The sequence below is a fragment of the Balaenoptera physalus genome (assembly GCF_965194825.1).
Source record: "Balaenoptera physalus genome assembly, chromosome: 20".
Taxonomy (NCBI): Eukaryota; Metazoa; Chordata; class Mammalia; order Artiodactyla; family Balaenopteridae; genus Balaenoptera; species Balaenoptera physalus.
In genome coordinates, this window is record NC_138901.1 from 27,492,949 (window position 1) to 27,511,349 (window position 18,401).

General features: G+C 37.0%; 1 protein-coding gene across 6 annotated transcripts in view; it reads right to left on the reverse strand.

The window, feature by feature from the left end:
* CA10 (carbonic anhydrase 10) overlaps positions 1-18,401 on the reverse strand; it is a 618,162-nt gene that overhangs the window by 493,502 nt on the left and 106,259 nt on the right. For 3 of the 6 annotated variants that reach the window (XM_082440881.1, XM_082440883.1, XM_082440882.1), the window contains exon 3: positions 9,280-9,315. The exons of 2 other annotated variants lie outside the window; for them this stretch is intronic. In XM_082440881.1, coding sequence (XP_082297007.1) covers positions 9,280-9,315 — 36 coding nt within the window. Of the gene's footprint in view, positions 1-9,279; positions 9,316-18,401 lie in introns of those variants that run through there. One more of the 6 variants, XM_082440886.1, reaches the window with a different exon arrangement.

Here is an 18,401-nt window from a genome sequence, read left to right on the forward strand (position 1 = left end):
AAAGCAATTATACTCCAATAAAGATGTTAAAAAAATTAATAAGTAATAGGAGATGCTGTACAGCAGAAATTAACACAACATTGTAAATCAGCTATATTTTAATAAAAATATATTAAAAATAAAAAACATTTTTTAAAGGAGAATATTAGATAGAGAGGGGATGGAAAAAGATATTCCATGCAAATGGAAATCAAAAGGAAGCTGGAGTAGCAATACTCATATCAGATAAAAAAGACTTTAAAAGAAAGAATGTTACAAGAGACAAGGAAGGACACTACATAATGATCAAGGGGTCGATTCAAGAAGAGGATATAACAATTATAAATATATATGCACCCAACATAGGAGCACCTCAATACACAAGGCAAATGCTAACAGCTGTAAAAGGGGAAATCAACAGCAACACAGTAATAGCGGGGGACTTTAACATCTCACTTACACCAATGGACAGATCATCCAGACAGAAAATTAATAAGGAAACACAAGCTTTAAATGACACAATAGACCTAATAGATTTAATTGATATTTATAAGACATTCCATCCGAAAATAGCAGATTACACTTTCTACTCAAATGCACATGGAAAATTTTCCAGGAAAGAACACATCTTTGGTCACAAATCAAGCCTCGGTGAATTTAAGAAAATTGAAATCATATCAAGCATTTTTTCTGACCACAATGTTATGAGATTAGAAATAAGTTACAGGGAAAATAACATAAAAAACACAAACACATGGAGGCTCAACATTATATTACTAAATAACAAAGAGATCACTGAAGAAATCAAAGAGGAAATCAAAAAACACCTAGAGACAAATGAAAACAAAACACGATGATCCAAAACCTAGGGGATGCACCAAAAGCAGTTCTAAGAGGGAAATTTATAGCAATACAATACTACTTCAAGAAACAAGAAATATCTGAAATAAACAAACTAACCTTACACCTAGAGCAACTAGAGAAAGAAGAACAAACAAAACCCAAAGTTAGTAGAAGGAAAGAAATCATTAGGATCAGAGGAAAAATAAATGAAATAGAAACAAAGAAAACAATAGCAAAGAGCAATAAAACTATCTGGTTCTTTGAGAAGATAACAAAATTCATAAACCTATAGCCAGACTCACCAAGAAAAAGAGGAATAGGACTCAAATCAATAAAATTAAAAGTGAAAAGGGAGAAGGCACAATGGACACCACAGAAATACAAAGCATCATAAGCAACTCTATGCCAATAAAATGGACAACATGGAGGAAATGGATAAATTCTTAGAAAGGTATAACATTTCAAGACCGAACCAGGAAGAAATAGAAAATATGAAGAAACCAAACACAAGTAATGAAATTGAAACTGTGATTAAAAGTCTTCCAACAAACAAAAGTCCAGGACCAGATGGCTTCACAGGAGAATTCTATCAAATATTTAGAGAAGAGCTGACACCCATCTTTCTCAAACTCTTCAAAAAACTGCAGAAAGGACCATTCCCAAACTCATTCTACGAGGCCACCATCAGCCTGATACCAAAACCAGACAAAGATACTACAAAAAAAAGAAAATTACAGACCAATATCAAGGGTGGATATAGATGTAAAAATCCTCAACAAAATACTAGCAAACAGAATCCAACAACACACTAAAGGACCATACACCATGATCAAGTGGGATTTATCCCAGGGATGCAAGGATTCCTCAATATACACAAATCAATCAATGAGATACACCATAATAACAAAGTGATGAATAAAAATCACATGATTATCTGAATAGATGCAGAAAAGGCTTTGACAAAATTCAACACCCTTTTATGATAAAAACTCTCCAGAAAGTGGGCATAGAGGGAACCTACCTCTACATAAGAAAGGCCATATATGACAAACCCACAACAAACATCATTCTCAATGGTGAAAACTGAAAGCATTTCCTCTGAGATCAGGAACAAGACAAGGATATCCACTCTCACCACTATTATTCAACATAGTTTAGGAAGTCCTAGCCATGGCAATCAGAGAAGAAAAAGAAATAAAAGGAATCCAAATTGGAAAAGAAGAAGTAAAACTGTCACTGCAGATGACATGATACTACACATAGATGATCCTAAAGATGCCACCAGAAAACTACTAAAGCAAATCAATGAATTTAGTAAATTTGCAGGATACAAAATTGATGAACAAAAATCTCTTGGATGCCTGTACACTAACAAAATATTAGAAAGAGAAATTAAGGGGAAAATCCCATTTATCATTGCAACAAGAGGAATAAAATACCTAGGAATAAACCTACCCAAGGAGGTAAAAAAGAAAAACTGTACTCAGAAAAGTATAAGACACTGATGAAAGAAATTAAAGATGATACAAACAGATGGAGAGATATACCATGTTCTTGGATTTGAAGAATCAAATTTGTGAAAATGACTATACTACCCAAAGCAGTTTACAGATTCAATGCAATCCCTATCAAACTACCAATGGCTATTTTCACAGAACTAGAAAAAAAACTTTCACAATTTGTATGGAAACACAAAAGACCCTGAATAGCCAAAGCAATCTTGAGAAAGAAAAACGGAGCTGGAGGAATCAGGCTCCCTAGCTTTAGACTACACTACAAAGCTACAGTAATCAAAACAGTATGGTACTGGCACAAAAACAGAAATACAGATCAATGGAACAGGATAGAAAACCCACAGAAAAGCCGACACACATATGGTCAACTTATTTTGATAAAGGAGGCAAGAAGATACAGTGAAGAAAAGACAGTCTCTTCAATAAGTGGTGCCGGGAAAACTGGACAGTTACATGTAAAAGAATGAAATTAGAACACTCCCTAACACCATACACAAAAATAAACTCAAAATGGATTAAAGACCTAAATGTAAGGCCAGACACTATAAAACTCTTAGAGGAAAACTTAGGCAGAAAACTCTATGACATAAATCACAGCAAGATCCTTTTTGACACACCTCCTAGAGAAATGGAAATAAAAACGAAAATAAACAAATGAGACCTAATGAAATTTAAAAGCATTTGCACAACAAAGGAAACCATAAACAAGATGAAAAGACAAGCCTCAGAATGGGAGAAAATATTGGCAAATGAAGCAACTGACAAAGGATTAATCTCCAAAATATACAAGCAGCTCATGCAACTCTATATTAAAAAAACAAACAACCCAATCCAAAAATGGGCAGAAGACCTAAATAGACATTTGTCCAAAGAAGATATACAGATTGCCAACAAACACATGAAATGATGCTCAACATCACTAATCATTAGAGAAATGCAAATCAAAACTACGATGAGGTATCACGTCACAGCAGTCAGAAGAGCCATCATCAAAAATTCTACAAACAATAAATGCTGGAGAGGGTGTGGAGAAAAGGAAACCCTCTTGCACTGTTGGTGGGAATGTAAATTGATACAGCCACTATGGAGAACAGTATGGAGCTTCCTTAAAAAACTAAGAACTACCATATGACCCAGCAATCCCACTACTGGGCATATACCCTGAGAAATCCATAATTCAAAAAGAGTCATGTACCACAATGTCCATTGCAGCACTATTTACAATAGCCAGGACATGGAAGCAACTTAAGTATCTATCGACAGATGAATGGATAAAGAAGATGTGGCACATATATACAATGGAATATTACTCACCATAAAAGGAAACAAAATTGAGTTATTTGTAATGAGGTGCATGGACCTAGAGTCTGTCTGTGAAGTAAGTCAGAAAGAAAAAAACAAATACCGTATGCTAACACATATATATGTAATCTAAAAAAAAATTTGGTTCAAAAGAACCTAGGGGCAAGACAGGAATAAAGACTCAGACATAGAGAATGGACTTGAGGACATGGGGATGGGGAATAGTAAGCTGGGATGAAGTGAGAGAGTGACATTTACATATATACATCATCAAATGTAAAATAGATAGCTGGTGGGAAGCAGTTGCATAGCACAAGGAGACCAGCTCGGTGCTTTGTGACCACCTAGAGTGGTGGGATATGGAGGGTGAGAGGGAGATGCAAGAGGGAGATGATATGGGGATATACGTACACTATAGCTGATCCACTTTGTTATACAGCAGAACCTAACACAACAATGTAAAACAATTATATTCCAATAAAGATGTTTTTAAAAAATGGATTAAAGACCTATTAAAGACCTAAATGTAAGACCGGACATTGTAAAACTCTTAGAGGAAAACATAGGAAGAACACCCTTTGACATAAATCACCGCAAGATCTTTTTTGACCCACCTCCTAGAGTAATGGAAATAAAAACAAAAATAAACAAATGGGACCTAATGAAAATTAAAAGCTTTTGCACAGCAAAGGAAACTATAAACAAAATGAAAATACAACCTTCAGATGAGAAAAAAATATTTGCAAATGAATCAATGGACAAAGGATTAATCTCCAAAATGTATAAACAGCTCATGCAGCTCAATATTAATAAAACAAACAACCCAATCCAAAAATGGGGAAAAGACCTAAATAGACATTTCTCCAAAGAAGACATACAAATGGCCAAGAGACACATGAAAAGCTGCTCAACATCACTAATTATTAGAGAAATGCAAATCAAAACTACAATGAGGTATCACCTCACACCAGTTAGAATGGGCATCATCAGAAAATCTACAAACAACAAATCCTGGAGAGGGTGTGGAGAAAAGGGGACCCTCTTACACTGTTGGAGGGAATGTAAATTGATACAGCCACTATGGAGAACAGTATGGATGTTCTTTACAAAACTAAAAATAGAATTACCATATGACCCAGCAATCTCACTACTGGGCATATACCCAAGAAAACCATAATTCAAAAAGACACATGCACCCCAATGTTTACTGCAGCACTATTTACAATAGGAAGATCATGGAAGCGACCTAAATGCCCATCGACAGATGAATGGATAAAGAAGATGTGGTACATATATAGATTGGAATATTACTCAGACATAAAAAGGAACGAAATTGGGTCATTTGTAGAGATGTGGATGGACCTAGAGACTGTCACACAGAGTGAAGTAAGTCAGAAAGAGAAAAACAAATATTGTATATGAACGATTTGCAAGGCAGAAGTAGAAACACAGATGTAGAGAACAAACGTATGGACACCAAGGGGGGAAAACAGGGGGGTGGGTGGTGGTGGTGGTGGTGGTGGTGGTGGTGGTGGTGGTGGGATGAATTGGGAGATTGGGATTGACATATACATACTAATATGTATAAAATAGATAACTAATAAGAACCTGCTGTAGAAAATAAATAAATTAAATTAAATTAAAAAACAAAACAAAACACGAAGTAAAACTGAAACATCAGTCTGTTATTGATTCCTTCCTATGTATTTTTCATTTCAGTTATTGTGTTGTTCTTCACTGTTTGTTTCTAGTTCTTCTAAGTCCTTGTTAAACGTTTCTTGTATTGACACAATCTGTGCCTCCATTCTATTTCAGAGATTTTGGGTCGTCTTTACTATCATTACTCTGAATTCTTTTTCAGGTAGCTTGCCTATTCCTTCTGCATTTATTTGGTCATGTAGGTTTTTACATTGCTCCCTCATCTGTAACATATTATTTTGTCATATCATTTTTTTTGATGGGTGGGCCTGTGTTCCTGTCTTGCAGGTTGTTTGGCCTGAGCTGTCCAGCAATGGAGTTTGCTGCCAGTTGGGTTGAGCCAGGTCTTGCTGCTGAGCTGAGGACCTCCAGAGACCACACACTAATAAATATTCCCTGGGATCTGAAATTCTCTATTAGTCCAGTTGTTTGGACTTGGCACGCAAACCACAGGAGCTCAGGCCTGACCCACAGCCTCGGAACCAAGATCCCACAAGTTGTGCAGCATGGCAAAAAAAGGAAACAAAAAGCAACAGAAAGGAGCAAAACAATATAAAAGACTAAAAAATAAAATTAAATTTTAAAAAATTAAAAAATATTAGAAAAAAATAACAATAAAAATGAATCAACAACAACAAAACAAGAGAACCACAACAGCAAAAAAAAAAAATTAATTAAATTAAATTAAAAGCAAAAAAGAAAACAAAGCTAATTTACAAAATAATAAAATTTTAAAAATAAAAATAAAATACTCCCTGGTGGAGGAATCAGGCTCCCTGACTTCAGACTATACTACAAAGCTACAGTAATCAAGACAGTATGGTACTGGCACAAATAAAAAAATATAGATCAATGGAACAGGAAAGAAAGCCCAGAGATAAACCCACACTCATATCGTCACCTTATCTTTGATAAAGGAGGCAAGAATACACAGTGGAGAAAAGACAGCCTCTTCAATAAGTGGTGCTGGGAAAACTGGACAGCCATAAGCAAAAGAATGAAATTAGAACACTCCCTAACACCATACACAAAAATAAACTCAAAGTGGATTAAAGACCTAAATGTAAGTCCAGACACTATAAAACTCTTTGTGTTATACACAAAAATAACAACATACACAGAAATGAAAGCCAAGTGGATTAAAGACCTAAATGTAAGGCCAGACACTATCAAACTCTTAGAGGAAAACATAGGTAGAACAGTCCATGATATAAATCACAGCAAGATCCTTTTTGACTCACCTCCTAGAGAAATGGAAATAAAAACAAAAATAAACAAACGGGACCTAATGAAATTTAAAAGCATTTGCACAACAAAGGAAACCATAAACAAGACGAAAAGACAACTCTCAGAATGGTAGAAAATATTTGCAAACAAAGCAACTGACAGAGGATTAATCTCCAAAATACACAAGCAGCTCATGCATCTCAGTATCAAAAAAACAAATAAACCAATCCAAAAATGACCAGAAGACCTAAACAGACATTTCTGCAGAGAAGATATACAGATTGCCAACAAACTTATGAAAGGATGCTCAACATCACTAATCATTAGAGAAATGCAAATCAAAACTACAAAGGAGGTATCACCTCACATCATTCAGAATGGCCATCATCAAAAAATCTACAAAGAATAAATGCTGGAGAGGGTGTGGAGAATAGGGAAACCTCTTGCACTGTGGGTGGGAATGTAAATTAAACAGCCACTATGGAGAACAGTATGGAGGTGCCTTAAAAAAAAAAAGAACAACCAGAGACCTTCAAGATGGCGGAAGAGTAAGAAGTGGAGATCATCTTCCTCCCCACAAATACATCAGAAATACATCTACATGTGGAACAACTCCTACAGAACACCTACTGAATGTCAGCAGAAAAACTCAGACCTCCCAAAAGGCAAGAAACTCCCCATGTATCTGGGTAGGGCAAAGGAATAAAAAAAAACCACAGAGACAAAAGAATAGGGATGGGACCTGCACCAGTGGGAGAGAGCTGTGAGGGAGGTAAGGTTTCCACACACTAGGAAGCACCTTCACATGTGGAGACTGCAGGTGGCAGTGGGGGGAGAAGCTTTGGAACCACAAAGGAGAGCACAGCAACAGGGGTGCAGAGGGCAAAGCAGAGAGATTACCGCATGGAGGATCGGTGCCAGCCAGCATTCACCAGCCCAAGAGGCTTGTCTGTTCACCCGTTGGGACGGGTGGATGCTGGGAGCTGAGTCTCAGGTTTCAGAGGTCAGATCCCAGGGAGAGAACTGGGGTTAGCTGCGTGAACACAGCCTGAAGGGGGTTAGTGCACCACAGCTAGCCAGGAGTGTGTCCGGGAAAAGGTGTGGAACTCCCGAAGAAGCAAGAGACTTTTTCATGCCTCTTTGTTTTCAGGTGCATGAGGAGAGGGCATTAAGAGTGCTGCCAAAACGAGCTCCAGAGACGGGCGTGAGCCGCAGCTATCAGTGCAGACCCCAGAGACGGGCATGAGACACTAAGGCTGCTGCTGCAGCCACCAAGAAACCTGTGTGCAAGCACAGGTCACTATCCACACCTCCCCTCCCAGAAGCCTGTGCAGCCTGCCACTACCAGGTTCCCAGGATCCACAGACAACTTCCCCAGGTGAACACATGGTACACCTCAGGCTGCTGCAACATCACGCCAGCCACTGCCACCACAGGCTCACCCCACATTCGGTATGCATCCCAACCCCTGGCCTGGGTGAGCCAGAGCTGCCTAATCAGCTGCTACTTTAACCCGTTCCTGTCTGAGCAAAGAACAGATGCCCTAAGGCAGCCTACACGCAGAGGTGAAACCAAATCCAAAGCTGAACCCCAGGAGCTGTGCGAACAAAGAAGAGAAAGGGAAATTTCTACCAGCAGTCTCAGGAGCAGCAGATTAAATCTCCACAGTCAACTTGATGTACCCTGCATCTGTGGAATACCTGAATAGACAATGAATCATCCCAAATAGATGCAGTGGACATTGGGAGTAATGATATATATACATTTTTTCCTTTTTCTCTTTTTCTGAGTGTGTTTGTTTATGCTTGTGTGTGTGATATTGTCTGTATAGCCTTCCTTTTACCATTTGTCTGAGGGTTCTGTCTGACCTTTTTCTTCTTTTTCTTACTTTTTAGTATAGCTTTTAGCACTTATTATCATTGGTGGATTTGTTTATTTGGTTTGGTTGCTCCCTTCTTTCTTTCTTTTTAATTTTTATTACTCTTTTAATCATTTTAATTTTTAATAATTATTTTTTATTTTTTATTTTAATAACTTTTATTTTATTTTATTATTTTCTTTCTTTCTTTCTTTCTTTCTTTCTTTCTTTCTTTCTTTCTTTCTTTCTTTCTTTCTTTTTTTCTTTCTTTCTTTCTTTTTTTCTCCCTTTTCTTCTGAGCCATGTGGCTGACAGGGTCTTGGTGCTCTGGCCAGGTTTCAGGCCTGTGACTCTGAGGTGGGAGAGCCGAGTTCAGGACATTGATCCACCCAAGGCCCCACAGCTACACATAATATCAAATGGAGAAAATCTCCCAGAGATCTCCATATCAACACCAAGACCTAGCTACACTCAACGACCAGTAAGCTACACTGGTGGACACCCATTGCCAAACAACTAGCAATACAAGAACACAACCCCATGCCCATTAGCAGAGAGGCAGCCTAAAATCATATTAAGGTCACAGACACCCCAAAACACACCATCGGACGTGGATCTGCCCACCAGATACACAAGATCCAGCCTCATCCACCAGAACACAGGCACCAGTCCCCTCCACCAGGAAGCCTACACAACCCACTGAACCAACCTTAGCCACTGGGGGTGGACACCAAAAGCAGTGAGAACTAGAACTACAAACCTGCAGCCTGCAAAAAGGAGACCCCAAAGACAGTAAATTAAGCAAAATGAGAAGACAGAGAAAAACACAGCAGATGAAGCAGCAAGGAAAAAACTCACCAGACCAAACAAATGAAGAGGAAATCGGCAGTCTGCCTGAAAAAGAATTCAGAATAATAATAGTAAAGATTCAAAATCTTGGAAATAGAATACAGTAAATACAAGAAACGTTGAAAAAGGACCTAGAAAAACAAAAGAGCAAACAAGCAATGATGAACAACACAATAAACGAAATTTAAAATATTCTAGAAGGAATCATAGCAGAATAACTGAGGCAGAAAAATGAATAAGTGACCTGGAAGATAAAATAGTGGAAATAACTACTGCAGAGTAGAATAAAGAAAAATGAATTAAAAGAATTGAGGGCAGTCTCAGAGACTTCTGGACAACATTAAATGCACCAACATTCGAATTATAGGGGTCCCAGAAGAAGAAGAGAAAAAGAAAGGGACTGAGAAAATATTTGAAGAGATTATAGTTGAAAATTTCCCTAATATGGGAAAGGAAATAGTCAATCAAGTCCAGGAAGCACAGACAGTCACATACAGGATAAATCCAAGGAGAAACATGCCAAGACGCAAATTAATAAAACTATCAAAATTTAAATACAAAGAAAAAAATATTCAAAGAAGCAAGGGAAAAGCAACAAATAACATGCAAGAGAATCCCCATAGGGTTAACATCTGATCTTGCAGCAGAAACTCGGCAAGCCAGAAGGGAGTGGCAGGACATATTTAAAGTGATGAAGGAGAAAAACCTACAAGCAAAATTACCCAGTGAGAATCTCATTCAGATTTGACAGAGAAATGAAAAGCTTCACAAACAAGCAAAAGCTAACAAAATTCAGCACCACCAAACCAGCTGTACAACAAATGATAAAGGAACTTCTCTAGGCTGGAAACACAAGAGAAGGGAAAGACCTACAATAAAAAACCCAAAACAATTAAGAAAACGGTAATAGGAACATACATACTGATAATTACCTTAAATGTAAATGGATTAAATGCTCCAACCAGAAGACATAGACTGGCTGAATAGATACGAAAACAAGACCCGTACATATGCTGTATAAAACAGACCCACTTCAGACCTATGGACACATACAGACTGAAAGTGAGGGGATGGAAAAAGATATTCCATGCAAATGGAAATCAAAAGAAAGCTGCAGTAGCAATTCTCATATCAGACAAAATAGACTTTAAAATAAAGACTATTGCAAGAGACAAAGAAGGAAACTACATAATGATCAAAGGATAATCCAAAAAGAATATATAAAAATTGTAAATATTTATGCACCCAATATAGGAGCACCTCAATACATGAAACAAATGCCAACAGCCATAAAAGGGGAAATCGACAGTAACACAATCATACTACGGGACTTTAACACCCCACTTTCACCAATGAACAGATCATCCAAAATGAAAATAAATGAGAAAACACAAGTGTTAAAGAATACATTAAACAAGATGGACTTAATTGATATTTATGGGATATTCCATCCAAAGACAACATAATACAGTTTCTTCTCAATTGCTCATGGAACTTTCTCCAGGATAGATCATATCTTGGGTCACAAATCAAGCCTTGGTAAATTAAAGAAAACTGAAATTGTATCAACTATAGTTTCTGACCAAAACACTATGAGACTAGATATCAATTACAGGAAAAAGATCAAAAAACAATACAAACACATGGAGACTAAACAATACACTACTAAATAACCAAGAGATCACTGAAGAAATCAAAGAAGAATTCAAAAAATACCTAGAAACAAATGACAATGAAAACACAATGACCCAAAATCTATGGGATGCAGCAAAAGCAGGTCTAAGAGGGAAGTTTATAGCAATCCTACCTTAAGACACAAGAAACATCTCAAATAAACAACCTAACCTTACACCTAAAGCAATTAGAGACAGAAGAAAGAAAAAAAACCCAAAGTTATCAGAAGGAAAGAAATCATAAAGATCAGATAAGAAATAAAAGAAAAAGAAATGAAGGAAACAAGAGCAAAGATCAATAAAATTAAAAGCTGGTTCTTTGAGAAGATAAACAAAATTGATAAACCATTAGCCAGACTCATCAAGAAAAAAACAGAGAAGACTTAAATCAGTAGAATTAGAAATGGAAAAGCAGAAGTAACAACTGACACGGAAGAAATACAAATGATCATGAGAGATAATTAAAAGCACCTCTATGCCAATAAAATGGACAACCTGGAAGAAATGGACAAATTCTTAGAAATGCACAACCTTCCGAGACTGAAACAGGAAGAAATATGAACAGACCAATCACAAGCACTGAAATTGAAACTGTGGTTTAAAATCTTCCAAAAAACAAAAGCCCAGGACCAGATGGCTTCACAGGAGAATTCTATCAAACATTTAGAGAACAGCTAACACCTATCCTTCTCAAACTCTTCCAAAATATAGCAGAGTGTGGAACACTCACAAACTGATTCTATGAGGCCACAATCACCCTGATACCAAAACCAGACAAAGATGTCACAATAAAAGAAAACTACAGACCAATATCACTGATGAACATAGATGCAAAAATCCTCAACAAAATACAAGCAAACAGAACCCAACAGCACATTAAAAGGATCATACACCATGATCAAGTGGGGTTTAACCCAGGAATGCAAGGATTCTTCAATATACGCAAATCAATCAATGTGATACACCATATAACAAATTGAAGGATAAAAACCGTATGATCATCTCAATAGATGCAGAGAAAGCTTTCGACAAATTCAACACCCATTTATTGTAAAAACCCTCCAGAAAGTAGGCATAGAGGGAACCTACCTCAACATAATAAAGGCCATATATGACAAACCCACAGCCAACATCATTCTCAATGGTGAAAACCTGAAACCATTTCCTCTAAGATCAGTGTCAAGACAAGGTTGCCCACTCTCACCAGTATTATTCAACATAGTTCTGGAAGTTTTAGCCTCAGCAATCAGAGGAGAAAAAGAAATAAAAGGAATCCAATTGGGAAAAGAAGAAGTAAAGCTGTCACTGTTTGCAGATGACATGATACTCTACATAGAGAATCCTAAAGATGTTACCAGAAAAGTAATAGAGCTAATCAATGAATCTGGTAAAGTATCAGGACACAAACTTAATGCACAGAAACCTCTTTCATTCCTATACTCTAATGAAGAAAAATTTGAAAGAGAAATTAAGGAAACACACCCTTTTAACATTGCAACAAAGAGAATAAAATATCTAGGAATAAACCTAACTAAGGAGACAAAAGACCTGTATGCAGAAAACTATAAGACACCAATGAAAGAAATTAAAGATGATACAAATAGATGGAGAGATATACCATGTTCTTGGATTGGAAGAATCAACATTGTGAAAATGACTATACTACCCAAAGCAATCTACAGATTCAGTGAAATCCCTATCAAACTACCACTGGCATTTTTCACAGACCCTGAATAGCCAAAGCAATCTTGAGAAAGAAAAATGGAGCTGGAGGAATCAGGCTTCCTGACTTCAGATTATACTACAAAGCTACAGTAATCAAGAGAGTATGGTACTGGCACAAAAACAAAAATATAGATCAGTGGAACAGGATAGAAAACCCAGAGATAACTCCACACACCTATGGTCACCTTATTTTTGATAAAGGAGGCAAGAATATACAATGGAGAAAACACTGCCTCTTCAATAAGTGGTGCTGGGAAAACTGGACAGATATATGTAAAAGAATGAAATTAGAACACTCCTTAACACTATACACAAAAATAAACTCAGAATAGATTAAAGACCTAAATATAAGGCCAGACACTATAAAATTCTTAGAGGAAAACATAGGCAGAATACTCTATGACATAAATAACAGCAAGATCATTTTTGACCCACCTCCTAGAGAGATGGAAATAAAAACAAAAATTAAGAAATGGGACCTAATGAAACTTAAAAGCTTTTGCACAGCAAAGGAAACCATAAATAAGAAGAAAAGACAGCCCTCAGAATGGGAGAAAATATTTGCAAACAAAGCAACTGACAAAGGATTAATCTCCAAGATTTACAAGCAGCTCATGCAGCTCCATATCAATAAAACAAAGAACCCAATCCATAAGTGGGCAGAATACCTAAATAGACATTTCTCCAAAGAAGATATACAAATTGTTAACAAATACATGAAAGAATGCTCAACATCAGTAATCATTAGAGAAATGCAAATCAAAACTACATTGAGGTATCACCTCACACTGGTCAGAATGGCCATCATAAAATCTCCAAACAAAAAATGCCTGAGAGGGTGTGGAGAAAAGGGAACCCTTCTCCCTTGGTGGGAATGTAAATTGATACAGCCACTATGGAGAAGAGTGTGGAAGTTCCTTAAAAATGTAAAAATAGAACTACCATATGACCCAGCAATCCCACTACTGGGCATATACCTTGAGAAAGCCATAATTCAAAAAGAGTCACGTACCACAATGTTCATTGCAGCTCTACTTACAATAGCCAGGACATGGAAGCAACCTAAGTGTCCATCGAGAGATCAATGGATAAAGAAGATGTGGCACATATACACAATGGAATATTACTCAGCCATAAAAAGAAACGAAATTGAGGTATTTGTAGTGAGGTGGATGGACTTAGAGTCTGTCATACAGAGTGAAGTAAGTCAGAAAGAGAAAAGCAAATACCATATGCTAACACATATATATGGAATCTAAAAAAAAAAAAAAAAAAGGTCATTAAGATCCTAGGAGCAGGACGGGAATAAAGATGCAGACCTACTAGAGAATGGAGTTGAGGACACGCGGAGGGGGAAGGGTAAGCTGGGACAAAGTGAGAGAGTGGCATGGACATATATACACCACTAAATGTAAAACCGATAGCTAGTGGGAAGCAGCCAAGTAGCACAGGGAGATCAGTTCGCTGTTTTGTGACCACCTAGAGGGTTGGCATAGGGAGGGTGGGAGGGAGGGAGATGCAAGACGGAAGAGATATGGAGATATATGTATATGTATAGCTGATTCACTTTGTTATAAAGCAGAAACTAACACACCATTTTAAAGCAATCATACTCCAATAAAGATGTTAAAAAAAAAAAAGCCCATAAAACCATATATCTCACTTTTGCCAGGAAGCACACACTAATTCAGTACTAAATTTATTACTCTCCTGGCCTGAGTTTTGGTATATTTACTTCCATTCCCTCTTTTTCTCTCCAGTCCCCAAACTCTGACCCTGTTTCTGTTTGACAAATATCTTTTATGTATGCCTCTTGCTACATCAAGACCATGTTGGATGCAGGTAAGGGAACAACACGAAATAGCTGGAAAGTGTTAGAAAGAAAATAATCAGAGTCAGGAAACTTTGGTACAATCTCCACGTCCTTTTGATAATTGCCTGATCTTGAGCAAACCATTTAATTTATTGAACCTTTGCCTCCTCACCTCTAAAACCAAGATGCCATGACTTATCTCACAAGCATTGTGAATATCTGACAGGATAATGCTTGTGAAAAATACAAGGAAGCATGGTGATAAGGTTCACCTGTCTGCCAATATAGGGGCACAGGAGCTGAAGTCAATGAAGAAGCAGGTCTGAGGGTCCCCACCCTCAGATTTGAGGACCTCATTGATCTTTATCCATCACATTTTCTCTGACCTGCATTTCCTTTTTGAACTTGGTGGGTATTCCCCCTAATGAAAGCAGAGCTCCTGCTGTCAGGAATCAAGGGCTCAGCAAGAAGCCTGTGAAAGTGTCTTATAAGGCTTAGCTGTGTATTGACTAGGAGTCTCAGAACCCTAGGTCTACCTTTTTTTGTCCACCCTTAGAGAAAAAGTTCCAGGCCACCCCAGTGAACAAGCTTCCAATAGAATCTAACTGATGCTCCTATTCTCCACCTCCTTAACTTCCATGACAATTTGTTCCCCTTAATTTTTAAAATTTATTATATGTTGTAAAATACCAAAAAAAATCAGGCAATAATATACACCAATGTCTCCCTCACACTTTTGGAAGAGAAGTTGACATGCTAAATGTGCCAGGATCTCCTTCTTTAAAAAATATAAATAAATATTACAGGTAGAACTGAAGTTCTACTCCCCATCCTTCTCCTTATCACCCCCTCCCTTGAGGAACCTCACTTCTAGAGTTGGTATAAATCATTGGCATGCATCATTTTGGTTTTGTACCCATAATCCCCATAAATTATTGTTTAGGGTGTGGTTAAAGTTATGTAAAATGTATTTAGTCATATCCATACTTTTCAGCTTGCTTTTCTCCTTTATCATATTGCAGACTCAATTCATTTTAACTGCTATGTAGTATACCCTTATAAATTATCATTGATTCATCCATTCCTCTACTAATAAATAGTTGGAGTCCACCACTTTTTTTTAGCCATTTCAAATTGTGCTGCAATGAAGATTCTTGTGTAGATCTCATTGTTTATGCACTAGGATATCTAATTTTTAAAAAAAATCTAGAATGGATGCCTAAAAGTAGAATTGCTTAATTATAGAATATGCCTATCTTGAAATAAATTAGATCTTTCTAAAGTGGTTATAACAGTTTGAACCACCATACCCTATGCCCACAGCTGGTGCAATCAGATTTTAAAATATGTGCATATGATGTGTTTGAAATGGTATGCTTCTGCAATTTTAATTTCCCCTGAATCCCAGTGAGTCTGAGCAAATTTTTCAGATATTTATGGCTATTTGAGTTTCACCATCTATAAATAGGCTTGTTTACACAGTTTGTACAGCAAATGGTTTATTAGATTATTTGAATATTTTTGGTACCAGGGAATTTGACTCCTGCCAAAGAAGCTCAATCCATTTTCTTATACTTTCTTAAGAGAAGTTTCGTCTTTAAGGTTAAATCCAAATCTTCACTGTTATTTCCACCCAGTACACTGGTTTTGCATTCTAAGATGACAAAGAATAAGTCTGACCTTATGACTGCCTTACATATTCACTTGTTTATTTGTTTGTTCATTCATTCACTTTAGCAAAAGCTAATTGAGTACTCACTGACGTCAGGAATAAAACATAGGTTGTATATCAAGGAGATATGGTTTAATAGGGGAGACAGACATTGAATCAACTAATAACACAATAACATGATAAGCCAAATAATAGTGGTATGTACAGGAAACAAATGACAGAAAGAGGATGATTTCAAAACATATTTACTATTTTGCCACACCATTTATTAAAATATTGATGTTTATATAAAAATTATTTGTGATAAACAACCATTGCCACAAGCCCCTTCTTTATCTCCTCTCCCCCCATCACCTGGCTACCCTGACCCCTTCCAGGGATAGTTCCCCAATATCTCTATACTAATTGAAGGAGTGACACTAGTGAAGTATGCTCTAGGACCCTGCTCCTGTGCTAGAGTTGACCTCTGTTTTGAATGGTTGGTGCCCAGGCCTACTCTAACATATTTTGACTGTCTCATCTGGAAGGGGGCTACCTTCACTTGCGACCTGGTTTCAGGTATTTTCACCACCCCACTTACTCTCTTTCAGGTTTGTCTTTTCTTTTTTTTAATTGAAGTATAGTTTATTTAAAACACTGTATTAGTTTCAGGTGTACAGCATGGTGATTCTATTTATTTGCAGATTATATTCCATTATAGGTTATTACAAGATATTGGATATATTTCCCTGTGTTATACAGTAAATCCTTGTTGCTTATCTATTATATGTACAGTAGTTTGTATCTGTCAGCCCCATTTGTCCTTCCCCCCCCTTCCCTCTGGTAACCATGTTTGTTTTCTATGTCTGTGAATCTGTTTCTGTTTTGTATATAGATTCATATGTATTAATTTTTAGATTCCAAGTATAAGTGGTATCGTATAGTATTTGTCTTTCTCTATCTGACTTATTTCACTAAACACAATATTTTCTAGGTCCATCCACATTGCTGAAAATGGCAATATTTCATTCTTTTTTTATAGCTGAGTAATATTCCATTATATATATATACATATATACATACATACATATATATGTATATATATACACTCACACGTTCTTATGCTAATCATGCGTTGATAGGTATCAGGCTTGTCTTTATCCCTCATAAATTATAGCACCCAAAACAATACTTAGGTTTACGAGGAAATGGTCTAAGCACAATGCTTGTCATATTTTACTGTGTGTATGAAACATCTAAGGATCTTGTTAAAATGTAGATTATGATTCAGGAGGTCTGGGATGGGGCCTGAGATTCCGTATTTCAAACAACTTGCCAGATCATGCCAGTGCTGCTGGTCTGAGGACAACATTTTGAGTAGCGAGGGTCTCACCAACTTGGAATATAATGGTACTAACACTATCCTAAGTCTTAAACAACAGTGCTAACAACCCAGGCCAATGTCACATCAACTTTTTGGCAAGTGTCATACTAAGGACAGATATTGACCTAAGTCTTCTAAGTCTTTTTAGGAAGAGTTGAGGTTATTAAAGTCAACTCTTTCTCATCTTTCATGTGTGTTAGTATGTTTTTGTACAAACATATAACTCTGCATCCACACTAATTTGGAGGCTAGTGATTTTGCATCCTGATTCTTACTCAACCAGGTCAGTTTATAGAGAAGATATATCCAAAGTTGCTTCCAACAATGCACTTGAGCTTCTGCTACCCTGTCTAAAGGTCCATTGCTAAATTAAAGCAATCCTCCAGTGAGCTAAAGTTCTAAGACAAACTATTACAATGTTTCATTCATTATTTTAACAAAGATTTTTTGAGCACTCATACCTGGCAGTCACTGTTTTAGGTACAAAGACAAGTGCCTTCTCTCATGGAGCTTACATCTTTCTGGGACCAGATGTATATATATCTGAATAAATAAACAAGAACTTCATATGCCAAGAATAATAGCAAGAGGTGAAAGAGTGGCAAGGTGGCTACCATGGATTGGGTAGTGAGAAAAGGCCTCTTAGAGATGATATCATTTAGTCTGAGATCCGGATTAGAAGGAAGAAATCATATATAGATGACAAGGGAAAAAATGCAAGTAGAGAAAATAGATGGTACTGGACCCTGAAGCAGGAAAGTGCTTAACATGTTCACAGATCAAAATGGCTAGTAAGCTGCCCTAGAGCATAATGAGTGGGGGTAGGGGGTGGTACACACTGACATTGAGGAAGTAGGAAGGGACCAGATCCTGTTGGCTACATAC